Here is an 18,340-nt window from a genome sequence, read left to right on the forward strand (position 1 = left end):
TGTGGCGGTGGCAGATACTGTGTTATTTGTTGTTGCGGCAGTGAATAGGTTTGTTGCTGTTGTGGTTGTTGTGGTTGGCCACTCCCTTGTTGTGACATCTGCTGCTGTTGTATGCCCTGTTGTTCTTGTGATGTCCTAGGTTGTGCTTGCTCATTCCATGCTGGTGTTCCTGGCCTGACCCTACATGTACGTGACATGTGTCCTAATATTCCGCAGCTCCAACACACGGGTGGTTCCCTGTTTTGCCATGGGAAGCTCCCTGCGTTGTCTTGGTATACGGGTTGCCCTGTGGAGTAGTTATTCCTGAGTCCCCCAGCCTGTTGTTGGGTATTATATCCATATCCTCTCCCTCTCATAAACCCTCCTCTCCCTCTGTTATAACTATAATACCCAGTTCCTTGCATTGGGTACCCTCCTCCCGTGTTTGGTGTGTGTAATTGCAGAGGCGGCACTTGCTGTATTACACCTTGTGGGGGCGCTATTTGAGCTGGATCTTGTGCAGCCACTACTTGCGTTGGGCTTTGGGTCATTGGTGTGGGCGTAGTTATTAGTGCCCCTTCCATTGTGTATTTAGTAAGTTTTTTCTGTACTAATTTGGCCTCTTCTGTTTTCCTGTCCTCCTCCTTTTGTTTCATCTTTCCTTGCCATGTCCTGCAGTGATGTACTATAGTCAGTTGTATTTCTGGCCATGGTTTTGCTTCCATTCCTACTACTTTCTTTAGCTGTTTCTGAACTCCTTCTGGGAGCCCTTGTACTAGTATATGATAAAATATGGCTGGTGTCTTGTCCCATTGTTCTCTAGTCTCCATGCGCCACTTCTCTTGAATGTCCTGGATATAATCAACAGGATCCTCATTTTCACCCATCTTACGGGAAGTAATGGCTCCTATGTCTGAGGTGTCTGGGTACTGCACTCTTAGTGCCTGCCATAGCGCATGTCTGCAGTTTGCAAATGGTGCCCCATCATGCGATGTGTTTGTTATTGTTACCCCATGGAATCCCGCTCTTTTCCAAATGTCATCCGCTCTATCCCCTAATATTGATATTAACAGGCCCTTCACATCTCCTACTGCTAGTTTCTGTCCTGCGGTGTGTTTTTCCATTTCATATATCCACTTACCCGCACCTCCACTTAGTGATGGGAGCCTACATTTTATATTTTCCTTATCCGTATGTTTCCAAGGTACATATTGTGGTCTAACCCCTCCTCTCTCCAGCAGTGGCATTAAATTCTGTCTTGTGTCACCCTTTACGCTCCATGATATTGAGTCTTCACACCCCTCCTCTTCCCCCATTTCTTTTACTACTTCAAATTCTTCCTTACTACCTCTGCCCCTACCTCCCTCTTCTTCCTTTCCCCTTCTTTCATCATTTCCTGTGTTCAATAAGGGTATGTTTATTTGTCTGTCTTGCCTGCGACTAGGGAGGTCCCTAAGCCGACATGCATACGGTGTAAGTTCGTTCATGAAGGGCGCGAGCTTTATTCTGTGCAGAGAGCGTGCGGTGGTTGAACACGTAGGTAGTGACGTGGGAGGGCGGCGTGATGGAGATGTTGGTGGCGTGGTTTCATTGGTTTGTGTTTCCTCTATTCTTTTCGTTTCCTCCTTACTTCTCTCCAGCTCCTCCCCTCTTCTACTTATCCAGGGCGAATCTATGTTTGTTCTAGTGAGGTACAGTTTATCTAAGCTTTCCCTTTCACTCCTTCTTCCATCCTTCTCCACTCCTTCTTCCTCCTTACTGCAAAAATCATTTATAAATTCCACCCCCCACTCTGCCTTTTTTCCTTTTATTGTTACTGTTTTTAAATCTATTAGGTCTCTTTCTCCCCTTTCGTTTTTACCAACTGTCCCCCCTAGTGCTGATGTCGTTGCTACCTCCCTACTTTTATATACATCTCCCCATCTTTCACTCTCTTTACCCCTCCCTTCTCTTCCTTCTTCACTTCTTTCCTCCATTTCCCTACTATTTTCCTCTCTTTTCCTTTTTAATTCCTCCATTACTTCGTTGCTCATCTGTTCCAATATCCTTTCATCCTCTCTCTTTCTTTCCCATTTCACCCTTTCTCTTTCTACTATACTCTCTATTACCTTCCCCTCTTCATATTTTTTAGCTGTCTCAGATATTATCCTCCTCCTCCATATTTCCATTTCTTTTTCCTTTTCTTCTTCTTCCTTCTTCTTCTCTCTCAGCACTACTCTTGATACCCTATCTGCTGCTGCTTTTACCCTTTCAGCTTCTCTCTTTTGTTCCTCGCTTCGTTCCCTTAATCTTTCCAATTCGTCCTTACCTTCTTTCCTTTTCCTCACTCTCTCTCTTTCCTCCCTCTCAAGTTGTTTGATCAGTTCATTCTGCTCATCCCTTAGTTTTGCTAATCTTTCCTCCAAAATCTCTTCCTTCTGCCGTAGTAGCTCCTCTCCCCTCATTTCACTCTCTCTTGCACTATCCTCGTTTGTTCTCCTCACCGCCTCCCTTTCTTCTCCAGTTAGTGAGCCTCGTAATTTCAACAATATCTGTGCAGCTACCCACTCATCCTCTCCTATCTCTACAGTCTGCTCTTCTCTAATCCTCCCTTCCCCCATTGGTATCTTCCCATGAGCTACATATGGTGGAGGGCTGTATGCCGGGTTTGAGTATCCTTCAGCCGCCCTTAACCGTCCTTCTATTTCTCCTAATTCTCTTAAAGGGTACAACCCTCCTCCCTCTGTTTTCACTCCCGGTGTTATGGGTATCTCATTGCTCGGTTCCTTTTTTATGTCGTCTAATTTATCAATCTTTTCTCCTCCCTGTCTTTCGTTCCCCGTATTCTTTGTGCTTTCACACTCCTTTTCCCCACCCGTTCCTTCTTTCTTAATCTCCTTTTCTTCCGGTGTTTCCCCCATAGTGAACATTCCATTTGGTCCTGGTCGAGACCCCTGGAACATCCTCCATAAGTTAAACACCTCCACGTGGTTTGCCAACTTCTTCCCCTTGTATGTATTGTGCAGATGGTTCAGTAGTGAGTGTTGGGCATATGGATCGAAACTACCATTAGGCGGCCATGGTGTTAACATTTTGTTGTCTGTCCCCTGGGTCCACTCTATGCTGTACTTAATTAACTTCTCCCTGTGTGGTGGCAGTGTGGTGCATATGTGCTGTAGTGGGGTAGTGAGGGTGTTCCCCCACCCTCCCGACCCTCTCCCCGATGACCCTCTCCCGGATGACATGGTTGTACTCCCCTTGTTACCCTTCCCCTTACTACCAATTTACAATATACAACCTTGTATTGCTTACCTCGCCCCGCAAGTGTGGGGACTTACGACAATCCTTTGACAAATTATGCAATAGTAATAAATGTGATGTTATATTATATTCCTTCCCCTACGGCCCCCTGCGGCCGAGGCGCACGCAGCCCCCTGCGGCTGCGTACCCCTTACGACGATCTTATACAGTTGTCCTGTTTCTCCGTTCTCCTCCCCCTTTTACACTTGCCGTGGCCGGCGTTCTCCGTGCGCAGCCACGCCCCTTTCCCCTTCTTCTTTCGATCCACTGGTTTATAGTTTATCTCCGTATCAGTTCTTTTATCATACTTCTCCTCCCCACCACTCTCTAACCCAAGGTTCCTTGTGCTCACGATATCCTATTAAATCCCTACTGGTGACGTCACCGATTTCTTCGAGCTACTGGTATATTCGTGTTATGTTCTTTAAATTCAAAATACACTTGTAATCTACCCCGCTAACCCTACAGCTGTCTTCCTGTCTCTCCTGGAACAAGGTAATCTCATCAATACTATAACCGGACTGCACACGCTGCGTCGCCTCGCGTGTGATACGCCCCTCAACAGGAGGGCTTAACCAGCCAATTATCTTCCGTTTTGGGCAACTACGTAACTAGCCACCGCCCACAGGGAAACGTCATCTACCTATCGAGTTTCTTGCTCGAACAATAGGGAACCTCATCTACTCATTCAATAATAAATATCAAATCGTAGGAAACCACACACCCATCCTCACACGTAGTCGCGATTTAGGCCAATCAGTGTCTTACGAGCTGCTGCACGTGATGTTTTCGTGCCCCGCCCTCCTCTTTCGCGTAACGTTAGCTCACTATTACGAGCGGTTTCACGTGATGTTTTCGTGCCCCGCCCCCCTCTTTCGCGTAACGTTAGCCGCCTGCTTTCGCACTCGTTTCGCTACCATTCATTCCATTAGCAACACTCAACTAAACCCTCGCCACTTTACAATTCCTCCCTCCTCCCTTATTTACTTCCTCCCCCTCCCTCACAATTTCGCATTGCTTGTTGTGCGTGTCATGCTCACCAAGTTCTCTCGATGCAGGGCCGCTCGACTGCGTGCACCCCTCCAAGCGGCTCGCCACCTCCCCTCGTCTGGACCACGTCTGGACACTCGCCGACCGCGGGCGGGATACTTCTCAACCGGCTCCCGAGGGCCAATATCCGGATTGCGCTGTCCGGTCCTCTCGCAGCTCCGCGATGGTCCTGTAGTCCTCAGAAGGGGGCAACGGCAGAGGGGGCCGCGCCGCCGGGCCTCCTCGCAACGGGAGTGCCTGGAAAAATTAAAAATAAAAGTCGATCTTAAACAGATCTCAGCAGTGCCTCCAACTTGTCGGGGGGAAATTCTGCCGGGGTCGGCCGGGCCGCCCGCAGACCTCCGGGCAGGGAGGCCCCAACTCCTCCCGTGTATATCTCGGATCGAGACAGAGTATGAGGCACACACAAGGAGCAAGGCAACTTCTGCTGTTTATTATGCAAACGGCAGGGATGGGTCAAGGAGCGTACGCGTTCGTCCTGACACACACAATCGTGGGGCTCGCAGGCCCTTTTTACTGTAATATGACGCGCTACTTGCGTCACTTCAAAAAGTTTAACAAAAACCTACCGCCACTCATAATTGGTTGCTCGAGTGGTAGGGTTAGTATAGTACACATATAGAGAATGATATTAGTGGTCAAGGTGTAGTCAGGTGGTATATCTGGGTTGTCCCTTCAATTAGATACATAAGAATTGTTACATGAAGACCCCTGAGGATTGGCTAATGTTAATGACGTGTGAGATAAGAGCCCCATGTTCTGATTGGTGCATCCGTGAGCTCCCCAGCCTGGGACCACCGTTGTTCCCAGCTCTCGGTGTACCCGTGTTTGCAACAATGTTTCAATATGGGTACATGCAGACAATGTGAGGATTTATTTATAGGTGGGAGCTGACCGTTCCCACTGTAGCAGGTGTCCATGGAGCCTTTCAAGTGTCCCGGCCTGTGTCTCGTAGTGCGGGACCCAGACGCCCTGTCTCTCCTGGGTTTTGGCATCTCGTCAGGTTCGGCTTGGTCACGTGAGGCGGGACCGTGTTTGAGGCAGAATTCTGCACAATTAATATTGTTTTTCCACTGTGTGTCTGGTTTAATTTGTAGATATGATTCTAACGTTGGTACGCGGAGTGCAAGGTTGCAATATCGTGCCTTTGATGATTTGTTCTTGGATGTGGGTTTGCAACATTGCGACCTTGGCTGGGTGCTCCACCAGGCTCATTCTGCAGGATCAGCAACCTGACTTTTGCTTTGTTAATGTCCACGGAACTCTTGCTTGAGGCCTACTTGGGCCTGGTGCATAAGTGATCCATTTCGTGCATGGGTGCTTTAGATTATAGTGGCATATATTTCCATGACCAATATCGTGTTTCCATTATACCTCTCACGGTGGTAACGGGTTTCAAGGGAAGCATGAGCAAGCGTTATAGATGAGTTCATGATGCGTCTTGCGTTTCTGTACTCTGAAAGCCTATGTAAAAATAATAAAGATGCACGTCCGTGAATATGCCTGTCGCCTACGTCAGAGCACTGAGTATATTCTTCGTGTAGATTGGTGTGGGAATGTTAAGTGTGTATATTTATACAGATGTGCTTCCCGTTGTCTAGGTCGTTATGGCATCTCTAACGACGTGTGGTTTTTAGTCTAGCTGATCCGAGCCGCAGGTGTCGGCACGGTCAGTGCGGGCTGCTGGGCAGGCAGGTGGACACATCCGTATGTTCCTGTACCATGGTACCTGGTCGTCTGGTAACTGGACGAACTCTTCTCGCGGCGGGTGTCTGGGCCGTGACCCTCTAGGCCAAGCTCGAGAGGTGAAGGACGGGAGCCTGGTCTTCCATTCTCCCACTTCAGTACCTTAAAGATGAAGGGAGTGTGCCATTCATGTTGTGCCCGTTCGTTTCAATTCTATGATTGAGATCACTACTGGTTTAGTAGCAGCGTGGGGTTGAGCAGGAGTTCAAAAACCACTAGTTATGCCTGTCCTGCTGCAGAGCAGTAGTTGCTTCGACACAGCATGTATGGTGATTTATTAACTAGAAGCTTTGAAAATTCATTCATAAATTGGAACCACAACTTTTTAACAGTAGATCCATGAATTCATTATATCCTCAACTGCAGGCGTTTTCACTCTTAGCCCATTGCCTGGCCAGAGTTCATAAACATTGAAACCTGCCGGGGGACCAAATCTATTTTGGACACATTGCTAGCTTCTCCCTTCAGCTTTAAGCACTGCTAACGATCGCTAGAGGAAGACGGCATCCTTGCTTCACAAACCCAGCCAACCAGGGCACAGAGGGGCCCCCAGACGACCTGTGTCCCCTGTGGACACTCTGTTATGCAGCGCTAGAGTATCGTTTTGACAATACGACATGAGAACCTGTGGAGGCCGTCTCCAAGTGGTGCTGGTATAGTGCGTTGAGCTAGAGACTCTCTCTGCTAAAGACACACTAACCTATAACAGGGCACCTAAGAAGGCACTCTGGGATAAAGCACTAGAATAATTCTTTTGTGAGAAAGCACTACTTTTGCTCGCAGGAATACTTGTAAAAGCACTCCAAAAAGATGCTGAATGTCAGGTAAACATAGACGAGACTAGGTCTATGCCAGCAGAGCACTCGCCATCCCCTAAATATATAGACTTTGGAACTCCCTCAAAGAGAACAAAAGTCTAACCAATCATCTATCTGTGCAGTCTGTCAGTCAACTCCCTGACCGCAAATGAGAAACCTTTTGCTAAGCCCTAAGGCAGTGGTCTTCAATCTGGGAGGCCGAAGGATGTTGAGGGGAGAGGGGGTGGGAGACTCTTTTAAAAGGGATTAAAATGACTGTTTTTAATATAAAATATAAGCAGATTTCCTACTGCTTATATTTTCAATTAAACAGTCACCTTAATTCTTTTTAAAACAGCCTGGGTCCACCTGGATATCATTTGGGGCCCCATAGGGGCAGCAAACCCTTGGTGGGGGGGGGGGGGGGGGCAGATACAGTATTTTTACTCGAGGGGTGGGGGGCTTGGCATGGAAAAGTTGGAGTACCCACTGCACTAAGGTATTCATTCTCTCGTTCCCTCTGAAAGACTTGTCGTGCAATTACAGGACATGAAGGAAACCGTATTTGCATTTTGAGTGGCTTCCTCTCTTAGCTGAGGGGAGGCTGACCCAGGAGTTTTGAAAGGGAAACACTCCTAATCTTCAGTATGAATGCTCCTTTTACCCGAATCTACTGACTCTGCCAAGCTTCACTCACCAACTCCTATAAAAGCAACCATGCCATGTTGCTAAACCTCCCTTGTACAGATTGTGCACTTTGAGCCACTTCCTGGGCAAATAACTGTTGCACGTAGCGTACCTCTTGTCCACGCACATGCTCCTAGGAGGGCTTTACTCTGCACATGCGCATTCACCCCCCAATGCAAGTGCATATTCACTGCCCGCCATGTGGACACTCACCCGTTCATGCAAACGTATAAATACCAATATGTATGCAGACACCCTCCCCTAAACCCCCTTGGCTCCTCTTGCACCTAGATCCCTGGGCCCAGCACCTTTTGCTTTCCACCGACGCGTTAATTCTTTTGACTGTTCTCATACTGCCGGGGACAATTGACAGAGTTTCGAATTGAATTTGAGCAGATGCTTTTTATAACCTGGTCCTCCTAGTAATCTCCTGTACTACGCATGTATGTTGCCCGGATATACTAAAGAGACTGTTGTGTAGGAGCTGGGACTGACAGCAGAAGAAAAGCAACCAGGCCCCAGCTTCCATGCCTATGCGTAGTGTCTGGCCCATATCTGACACTGCCATTTGCATTGCCCCACAGCGCCCATGTGGTCCCCGAGGGCTCAGTCAGCTCTTACCACAATGGTGGGTGTGCATTAGCAACAGCAGTATTTAAAGCAGGTATCTGCAACCTGTGGCTCATCAGATGTTGTGGACTGCAATTCCCGTGATCCCTCACCATTGACTATGCTGGGTAGGGCTGATGGGAGTTGCAATCCAAAACATCCGGAGAGCAAAGGTTGCAAAGAGCAAAGGTTGCAGACCCCTGCCTTAAGGTTCTGTCCAACTGTTCATGCATTTTTTCTATTTCCATCACTGTTTCAGGGGTTTAAATGCCATGAAAAAGAAAGTGAGCACTCGTGGTAATAAATATACCGTGTTGCCCATCCATGTGTCTGACAACTGAGAGGAGCGTTAGTCTTTAAAGTGTAAATCACAGAGGTCCGCCTCCCTGATTTCCTACTTAAAGGTTGCTTCATTTGGGCCAGTGTGGTGCTGATCAAGGACTTTGACAAAATGTTATGGTCCTGTCCCAGCAGGGCTTCACGGGGCTCCAGATATTTTCCTTCCGGTATTCGTTTTTTAAGCAACACACTTGGCACACAAGTATGAAACGTGGAGGAAGGAATTGCCCGCTTCTATGTTAAGCCACAGTTTACTGAATTTTTGTCCTGTAGCATTTCAAAGCTCCCGGCATAAACGTCAGTTTTGCACCAAACAATTCAGACTAGTCTGTGTTGTGCCCGCTTGGTTGACATGAAAACAGTTTTAACCATTTATGTGGGGTGGAACATTGTGGTAGTTCTAGGCTTGATTTGTATAACGTGAAAGTTACAAATATATAAAAATGCCAAATTGCATGAAATACATAATCGAGGACTTGCATTACAGGACTGCTCTGTTTCTGCATATTTAAGGAATAAGTATATGACTCATTATATTTGGTGAGGACATTTTGCAGTGGGTTGTGTTCATTAAAACTTGAGAATATTTTTTAAAAGGTTGATGGAAAGGCCATTTTGTACGTTTTTGTGTTGTCTGGTTGTAGCTCATGCCCAAAGCTCGTTCGGAGATGGGAGAGAGCCAGCCAGGGAGGCCCAGCATAGAGCTTAGATTCTAATATAAGGAATCACAAAAATGATTCCTGTGTGCCTATTCCCAAGACCAAACTAAATTTTGTTTTAATTGGATAGAAGGAATTTTGGAGGCTAAGGGTTGGCAATCTGCATTTTCAATATGTTGGTGGTATAATGGACTAGTGAATTCTTGGTTTGACTATAAGGTAGGGATTACGTGAATGCAAGAAACCAGGAAAGTGGGTGCTTTAAAAACAAGGATTGGCAATGCCAACAGTTTGGGCATTTTTGTGTAGGCATGAGAAAGGCACTTGCCAGGCACAGCCGTAGTGGTATTAACTGCCCATTGATAGTAGCAGGTGCAAAATGGTGCAAGTACTTGGGCATCTAATAGCAGTGCCTGGCAAAAGCTTAATATGTATGCACAAGCCAAAACTGTTGGCTTTTCCAATGCTTGTTTTTAACAGAAAAAAGGTCTATGAGCCACTGAGAACGAACACGGCCAAGTAACCTGTTGTGTGACGATGCCCACTCGGGGGTATTTACAACCACGTTTTAGCTCGCTGTACATTTCACAGAGGAGAAATATCCATTTGCATATCAGCCTGGTCCCACCCACTCGAGCAGTCCAGCACAGACAATCTAGACAAGTCTCCTCTGAACAAGCGTACCGACTACAACGCCAGACCATGGTCTGTACTTGTGGGTGGGGCCAGACTGTTATGCAAATGGATATTTCTCCTCTTTGAAGGGTGCAGTGAGCTAAAACGTGGTTGTAGACCCCCTGAGTCTAAGAAATTCAATAGAACAGGTTATTTGAACCATGTTCGTTCTCAGTCGAGGGGCTCCCACACTCTTGTGAAATTTGTAATTCTTAGGGTTTCATCCTCCATCACACAGGGTGATCCAGACATGGACCCCTTGCTTCTCTGTGCCTTAGAGAGGCTCAGCTTCAACTCACTGAGGAGGCCCAACAAAGCCGGAACACGTGTCTGGGGTTGCTGATGGAACTCTTGTTCCGAGGACAATTGCCTGGCATTTCGGTACTGGATTGCCCATGTAGGTGGGACCAGACTGATGTACAAATGATTATTCCTCTTCTGCAAAGGATGCAGTGAGCTACAACGTGGCTGTAGACCGTCCTGAGTGGAAGAAATTAAATAGAACATGCTATTTGAACCATGTTTGTTCTCAGTCTAGGATGGTCCCACACTCCTGTTAAAAACAAGCTTCACAAGACTTCAGTGAAGTACAACAGTGCTGGCCTGGATGAAGGCAGGCCTGGTAAGAAATTATTACACCAGTAGCAGGTTTACAACTCCAATTAAGTCATTAACTCTCAGAAAACTGCTTTGAACAAACACTGGCAGGCACTTTGAGTGCAAAGTTTGATGGAAATGCTTGATTTAAGTGAGTTCATAGAGTTCCCAGGAGGAGGTGTTTTGGGTGGACAGGGGCAGAAATGGGTGCAAATTGTCTGCAGACATTAGCATGGCTATGGGCTGTCACATAACCAAACACCTACAGACTGTGTGACCCTCCTCATATGCCATTCCTTCCCATCTATACTCTAATGCAACAGTTTAGGCTTATACGACACCCAATACCCCAAACTGGTATTCTGAGTTATCACGTCGGACGTGGCAAGTGGTAGGACGGCTGGTGTGGCTTGACGGTCTGTATGCGGGACTAGCTATGCCTTTCCTCTGAATAGTTCTTGGTCTGTGAGCCCGAGGGCAAGAGTAGAGAAGCCCTACAACTAAATCCTATTTCTGGAGCGTATTATTGAGTTGCCCGTTTTCAACAAATATATGCAATGGGGTCAACCGTTGAGGTTAATAGTGATATAGTTCCTGTTTCATGTTGGCATTTACCATTTGATAAGCATGACATATATTCCCTAATTGTAAAAAGCAAAAACTCACAAGCCTGTGTCCCTGATGAGTTGTCAAATTCGACTCTGAAATATTCCCCAGAGTTATGGGTCGATATTTGTGTGATTTTTAAACAATTCTTAATTGATAAACGTGTTCCTGTTACCTGGAAATTTTCAATTGTGGTCTCCATCTTTAAAAAGCAGGACTGGCTTCATCCACGGAATTATCGAGCGATTGCACTGCTCGATACTGAGAAAAATGTTCCCCTCGTAGGTTAGATATCAGCTCTATAAATTTGCAATCCGTATCGGGCTGTGTTCTTGAAAGGTTCAAGTACAGCTCTGAATGGATTTCCTTTACATCTTTTTTAAAGAAAGGGCTGTCTGAAGGATCAACACTTTATTTGACGTTTGTTAATTTTCCACTTGCTTTTGATTGTATAAACAGACAGTTACTATGGAATAAAATTTTTAAATGCCCCTCACCCCCCTTATTTGGTGGAAATTATAAAAGATCTTCACTCTACCACTTTCCTTTCTGTTAGATAACTTCCCTTCGGTGTTTAACCTAAGGACATTTCTACACATTGGGCCTGAAACAGGGCTGTATGTTAGCACCTAAATTGTTCAATTTGTAGATCTCAGTTATTGGTGAAACTTTAAATGAAGCAAAATCCTTTCCTCCAAATGTAGGCGATAGTCCCATTAGTTGGCATCTTTATGTGGATGATCTGGTCCTTTTGGACCAGAACCCAATCGGTCTACATTGACCGCTCAATGCATTACAACAATATTTTAAGAAATGATTTGTCTTTTTAAACGTGGACAAGACAATGATCTTAGTCATGAAGATGTTGAGAAAGACTACAAATAATTCCTTTAAAGTTGTACATGAATGCTGGTACATCGGACAGGGTAAATTGATTACATATTTGAGATTTCACAAAACAAAAGTAAGCGAAAAGGCAATTATGATTCCCTCTTTAAAACAAAAGACGAAGTGTCTGGCCTCACAGGCTAGTTTATTAAATAAAAAGTATGTCCACTTTTCGATGTTTCCAGTGTTAAGTTTATAAACTTAAAGTAGTCCCACCTCTTAGCTACGGTGCAGAAATAGTCCCAGTTCCCAGAGTGGTGCAGTGATAAATGGTTGAGGGGTTGTTCTGGAGAAGAGCGCTTCATCTTCCTAAGGGGATGCCATCCCAGATTATTCGTTATGAGTTGGGGTTACTATCACTAATAGCTATGATAAATTGGAAAATTCTCTCCTTATTCCGGAAGTGCTTAGCACCTGAGGAGGGCACCCTATATTCTGTATTAAATGAGCTGTTGAAGAGTAAAGATGTCAAAAACCTGATTGTATGGTAAAAGCATTATTTAAATATTTTGGAACTGTTGAATACATCAGTAGATACTCTTGCTTTTCACCCTACTGTACTTGAGCAGAAACTATGGCTTAACGATTGGATGAACACTGATATTGAGTGTAAACATTTTAACAAGGAGGAGAATGCTCTAAACACTGTTCCAAATTATTTAGTGAAAGTTACAAATGTGTTGTGGAGAAGACAGTTTCTACGATTTTTTTTATACTAACTTATGTGAGGTCCTTGGTGCACAGTTGAACTGTAAAGTAGATTTTGTAAAAACCTGGATATTATGGAGACATTCAAACATGTAGTGGTAAATTGCGCTGCCCTTTTGGAGTTGGGGCAGTTACATTTTGTGCATATTTTAAGTCGTTATAGAATTCTTACTCGTAAGAATGGTGGTCTAAATTGCTTAGCGACTCCCAAGTAACCTTCGTACTGGCAGGTCTTAGATTTTTTTAATGCAGTGTTCCCACAAAAGATGTAATTACATGGATAATTTGTTAGGGATTTTGGATTGATATAAATGAAATTTTCTCTCAATGTCACAAGTATTCCTTTTAAATGTACATTGTATTTAAATGTTTGTGAAGGTTGTACATATTTTATGATGCTTTATTATATGTATTTTGAAATTTTATGATGACAATCTTAGTTTTATAATGACATTTTGTGAAAGGTTTTGGTGCTCCGAACCAAAGCACAAATAAATAAAATTTAAAAAATGTTGAACATTGGTGACACGTGGGTTGCCACCGAAGAATGCTCTCCTCAAGCAGTGACTTTCCTATCCTGGAAGTGTGGATTACTAGACTATAGTGAAGTATAGGCAAAGCCAAAAATGATTGTTTGACAAAAGTGAGTATTCACTGTACAGAGAAATATCCGTAGTTTCCAAATGTGTGGGTTGCCCTTACAATCTTGTATATGGATGCTGTTGCTTATAGATAAGAGTCTGAGTAAATTAAAAATTAGGCATTCTGCCTCTTTGTATATATTTTCAATTGAGAGCAAAATAATAGGAAAAAATAGATAAGGCAGCAGCAATACATGTTGTGGCTGCACAATTTTGAAGATTGCGATTTGGTGTTCAAGATTTTCACCCTCAGCGCTATATTGTCCTGAAGTTTCCCTATAAAGACGGTCACAGTAAATGAGTGAGATGGCAAAGTGTTGTATTATTTAAGTAGCCTTCAGGAGGCCAGACTGGCTAGTAATGGCCCCCATCCAGAGTTTGTCTTGAGCTTTGAACCCAGGCTCTAACAACCCAATATTGCCTGATAAAACTGGTTATTATGGCCATTACCATCCTGGAGCAAACAACCAGGGTCATAAGAGTGAAATAACCGGGAAACCCCAGGCTGCAGCGAGCACGCAACGTGTTCATTCTGTATTGTGAAATAAAAGAAACGTGGGCTCCGAGGGGAACTCTTCTTCCATTTCCCTGTAGGGTTGTCTGGGTGCTGGTGAAAATCAAGAGGGCTGGACGTTGAAGACCGTTCTTGCAGAGTGCAGCGTTTGAGGTCAGCAGAGAGTGCGGCAAACGAGAAGAGGGGCGAGGACCAGTGGCATGACTACTAATGGAGCACCCGGCTATGAGGCACTGGCAAGCATCTTAAAACGACGGCTGCGTCACTGATCTGTGGCGCGGCGGGAATGTTGTGACTTAAGCCCCTCCGGGGCTCGTGCAATGTCCATGGGGCACACACCACGCGATGCTGTTAATAAAAGGGGCGCACAGCTTCCCACAATCTCAACCAGAGAAATCTGAGTAATGAGGCACGGCCTCGGTATGCAGCACCCACCACTGATGGATCAAAACTGTCAAAAAGAGAACGTTTTGTGGCCGTGCGCCCGTTTCACACTAAACTCCCTGGCTTCTGTGTGCGCTCGCGTGTACGTGTGTGCGCGCGTCCGTGCGTGTCCCCGTTCAGCCAGCGTGCAGGAGGGGTGTCCGGCCCCCATAACAGGGGAAATATCCCATGCAAGCCCTGCATTCAAAGTTCTTCTAAATGCTGACAACAAATCTCCGGTCAGCAGCAATCGTCGGAGCAGCCATTTAGAGTTAGGATAAAATAGGCAGACATTGGTGTGAAATAGCTTCCATTTGTGTTTTTTTTAATACCTTTTTTCATTCGCTTAAATGAAGAAAAATACTGGTTGTAAATTCGTTCCATGTGAAAAATGATAAATGCGCTAAACTGGCCAAAAAATAAATGTGGATAAATACAGACGGAAATGATACAAATATCAAACCAAAAAACCGGGAGCCGTGCTTATGACACACGAAGTCTCCCGGCACTCCCTTGCACCTTGTTGATTTCATGTCACTGCCTCGAACCTACCAATACATGTGAGAAGTGGCGCCTATTCCAGCACCTCACCTATTTATCGTCCCTGCAAGAATAACGGGGGACCTCGCAGGTGTATCAGCCACTCTTGTTACACGCCGGAATTTCTGATGGTGACCTTAAACTAACTACCTATCCAAAACGATTTGGTAAGGCAGTTTGTCTTTTGGGAAGCAGCCAACGTCAATATGGCTTCTTCTGCCACTTTAAACACCCAATACGCGATATGTTTTAGAATGACGTAGAACGCGGATACAGACATCTATGTTTGAACGTCATTTCACTCGCCAAAATACGGAAAATGTACTTGGTGGCTCCCTATTTCTCATTTATTTTTGACTCATTAAAACGCATATTTAATGGTTGAAGCAAGTAATGAGCACCGAATTCCTGATGCGCAGTATCTTCACGTGTATTCGCCAAGTCTGGTGCCCATCCGCACAGATATTCTAGTAAATGATCCATATTGTGTTGTTTTAATGAAAGTTGTTGTTTAGAATAGCACATGCTTGAAAGTGTTGTGCGTTTAATGTGTGTTCTGTGATGTCTTTCAGAAGTGTGCACAGCCGCTCAAGCCAGACGCTGCAGCTGGGAGGTACAGGCCTCCACCATCCGCAGCCTATGTCCGTTGTGAAAGAGCACCACCTAGCGGTTGCCAGCGAACTCTGGAAGAATTTCTTTCCATATCTGAAGAATCTGAGACTTTCGCAGACACCTCCACCTCAGCTTGCCGATACTGCTGCAGGTCTGCGCATGCGTCATTTTCATCAAAGTTTTCACAAAGTGGGGAATGCTATACAACGCCTGATTCATTGATTTGCACATTTTTCCTTATCAAAATCTCTCCATTGAGTCTTTAAAGATGTAATACGGTCCCCCAGTATGAGGTAATGTGTGCGAAGGAATCTTATATATATTTGTGAAAGTGTTTGTATGTTCGGGGTTGGCTCCAGCCCATAACAGTTGGTGGGCTGAAATTTTGGTCCACGGTCGGCATACCTGTCTGGGGTGTACTGGCGATGGTGAAATTTGACTAACCCCTCACCCATCTGCCCTGCACAGCTCTGGGGCAGCACGTTTGTCTTGGAAGCAAGACAACGCATAGCAACACAGGTTCGAATCCCGGGCTCATGCTTAGAAACTAGTCCCTGGTATCAGGCACGTTATAGAAGAACAATGGTAATTATATAATAATAATACCAGTCTTGGGGTTTACTGGAGATGGTGAAATTTGACCAGCCCCACCCATTTGCCCTGCACATGGGTGGAGCGGAGTCTGGCCCTGTGCTATCAGTATAGGCGATTCCCTGGAGATTGAAGAATTTTGCGATTTTCCAAAAATAGAAAGTTAGGGCACACTATAAAATACACCAGGCTATTTGCAGAGCCTGACATGCATTTCTGCTACACACCCGGGAAACGCAGGGTATTTGTGAAAATGTGCAGATATGTACAACAGAAGCAGTCCGTTCGACAGGGATAGAAAGGACTTTCATTGGGGAAGTGTTGTTCCAACTTCTTTCACTAACACCCGTCCTATGAAACGAGTGACTGCAGCTGCATTCGCCTCCACCTTCACCCCCACCCCTGACTGTGCCATCAGCAACCTCCATCTTTCCATCACCAACATTCTTGCCCCAGTCATGAGGATCTGTCTGAAACCTGCCTCTAAGCGTAATACTTGGTACGACACCGAACTTGCAGCCCTGAAACGAAAGTGCAGAGCAGCAGAACAGAAGTGGCAAACCTTTGGCTCATCCTCTGACAAACTGGCCTACCGCCTGCTCCAAAGGCAAAATAGACTCTCCATCGTGCAAAGAAAAGTGCCCACATTCAGGCACGGGTCGCAGGTGCATCCAATAACTTGGCAGAACTTTTCAAAATCTGCAGGAAACGAGCCAACTCTTCTGCAGTCTCCTCCACCCCTTCACCGTCCCAGGCCCTCTGCAATGCACTGGCCTCACACTTTGCCACCAAAACTCAGGACATTCTGACTACCCTCTGTACTCTCACTCGCAACCCATCCCTCACCCCCCCCCCTCCTCCTCTCCTGTCACACATGAGGGAGTTACCAGAGTTGTCCGCTCCATGAAGGTCTCTTCTAAACAGGTCTCCCCTTGTTCATCCAACACCATCAAGGATGACATACTTTCCCTTGCCCCTGCGCTCTCTGATTTTTGCAATCACTCTTTTATCTCTGGATCGTTCCCCTCCCCCTAAAGCACTCCCTTGTGCGCCCACTCTGGGGAAAAAACCTTCCCCTGACTCTACCTGCTCTGCTAGCTATCACCCTATCTCCATCACCCCCTTCCAGGGGAAGCTACTTGAGAAGCTGGCCTTGCCCCAACTTAACTCTCACACTGAACTTGTTGGTGGCCCCCACGACCATCAATGTGGATTGCGAGCATCTAGAGGTTGGGAGACTGCTCTTCTGAACACTGTGAAGAACTGCTCTAATCTCTAGACTACAATTCCCCAGCTGTCCTTATCCTTCTCGATCTCTCCTCTGCATTTGACACAGTTAACCATTCCATCCTCATACAAAGGCTCCACGATACACTTGTTATCTCGGAACAGGCACTAGATCGGCTGTCCTCTTTCCTCACTAACCGCTCTTCCCAAGTCATCCGTGACCCCTTCTCTACTTCATCTCCTTCTGTGGTGTCCCCGAGGGCTCTATACTCTCCCCCTGGCTCTTTAACATCTACCTTGCTCTCCTTGCATGCCTCATGTCAACCTTCTCCAACTTCCAGTGTTACGCAGATGATACTCAGCTCTTCTTCAGACTCCCTGCTGACCCTCTTTCACCCTCAATCAACCATGACTGCCTATCTGCCATTCAGTCCTGGTGCACCTCTAATGATCTCTGCTTCAACGCATGTAAAACTGAGATCCTTCCCATTGGGACCCCTGTTCCCTTCTTCTTCCCCTCGCTCTGGCCTTCCTCATTGAGCTACCCCCCTTCAACTGAAGCCAGAAACCTTGGAGTCATCTTTCCTTCCTCCCTGTAACGCTCACCTGATATCCACGGGGACGTCACTCAGTCTGTTCTGACCTCTTAATGTCCTCGAACCCTTCCCTGGAGGCTATTCGACTGGAGACTGGGCCTGAAACACAGGATTGGTAGAGTTTAACTCCCTATTGTCTCTGTGTGCTTGAACCCCTTCTTCCTGAGGTCCAACCCTTCCCTTTGATCCACAGCTCACCTTGTTTTCTTGAATAGTATGCTCTCCGTCCTGCTTTCAGCGCAGGGCCGCGTTGATTGATGCAGGCTTGTTGCTGCCTAGTTACTTCACTGGCAAGAGTCCGACAGGTAAGTATAATGAGTCTTTTGAACAGTTCTCTAACTTTGTTCCTTTCCTTCCTTAGATGATGGCCGGCGTCCGGGGATGGCGGCGTGCTGCTGAGATGGGTAGCCCTGAAGGGGAGTGAAAGCATGATGCGCGATGCACCCCTTTCGTATTTGTATTGAACTGAGTTCTTTTCCTGTGTCTTTTAGGTGCCGCAATGTTTTCAGCGTGGATGCCGGTTATGAAGAACAAATGCGGTGAGTAAGCGTGGTATGCAGCGCCTCTAAATGTTTCC

At 45.9% G+C, this 18,340-nt stretch overlaps 1 protein-coding gene across 1 annotated transcript in view; it reads left to right on the forward strand.

Moving 5' to 3' along the window:
* Nucleotides 1–18,340, forward strand: part of MMS22L (MMS22 like, DNA repair protein) — a 1,233,593-nt gene that overhangs the window by 786,948 nt on the left and 428,305 nt on the right. The window contains exon 14 of the mRNA XM_069606412.1: nucleotides 15,310–15,500. Within this exon, the coding sequence (XP_069462513.1) occupies nucleotides 15,310–15,500 (191 nt within the window). The remainder of the gene's footprint in view (nucleotides 1–15,309; nucleotides 15,501–18,340) is intronic.

This window comes from Ambystoma mexicanum, chromosome 4p (assembly GCF_040938575.1).
Source record: "Ambystoma mexicanum isolate Mex_15411 chromosome 4p, UKY_AmexF1_1, whole genome shotgun sequence".
Lineage (NCBI taxonomy): Eukaryota > Metazoa > Chordata > Amphibia > Caudata > Ambystomatidae > Ambystoma > Ambystoma mexicanum.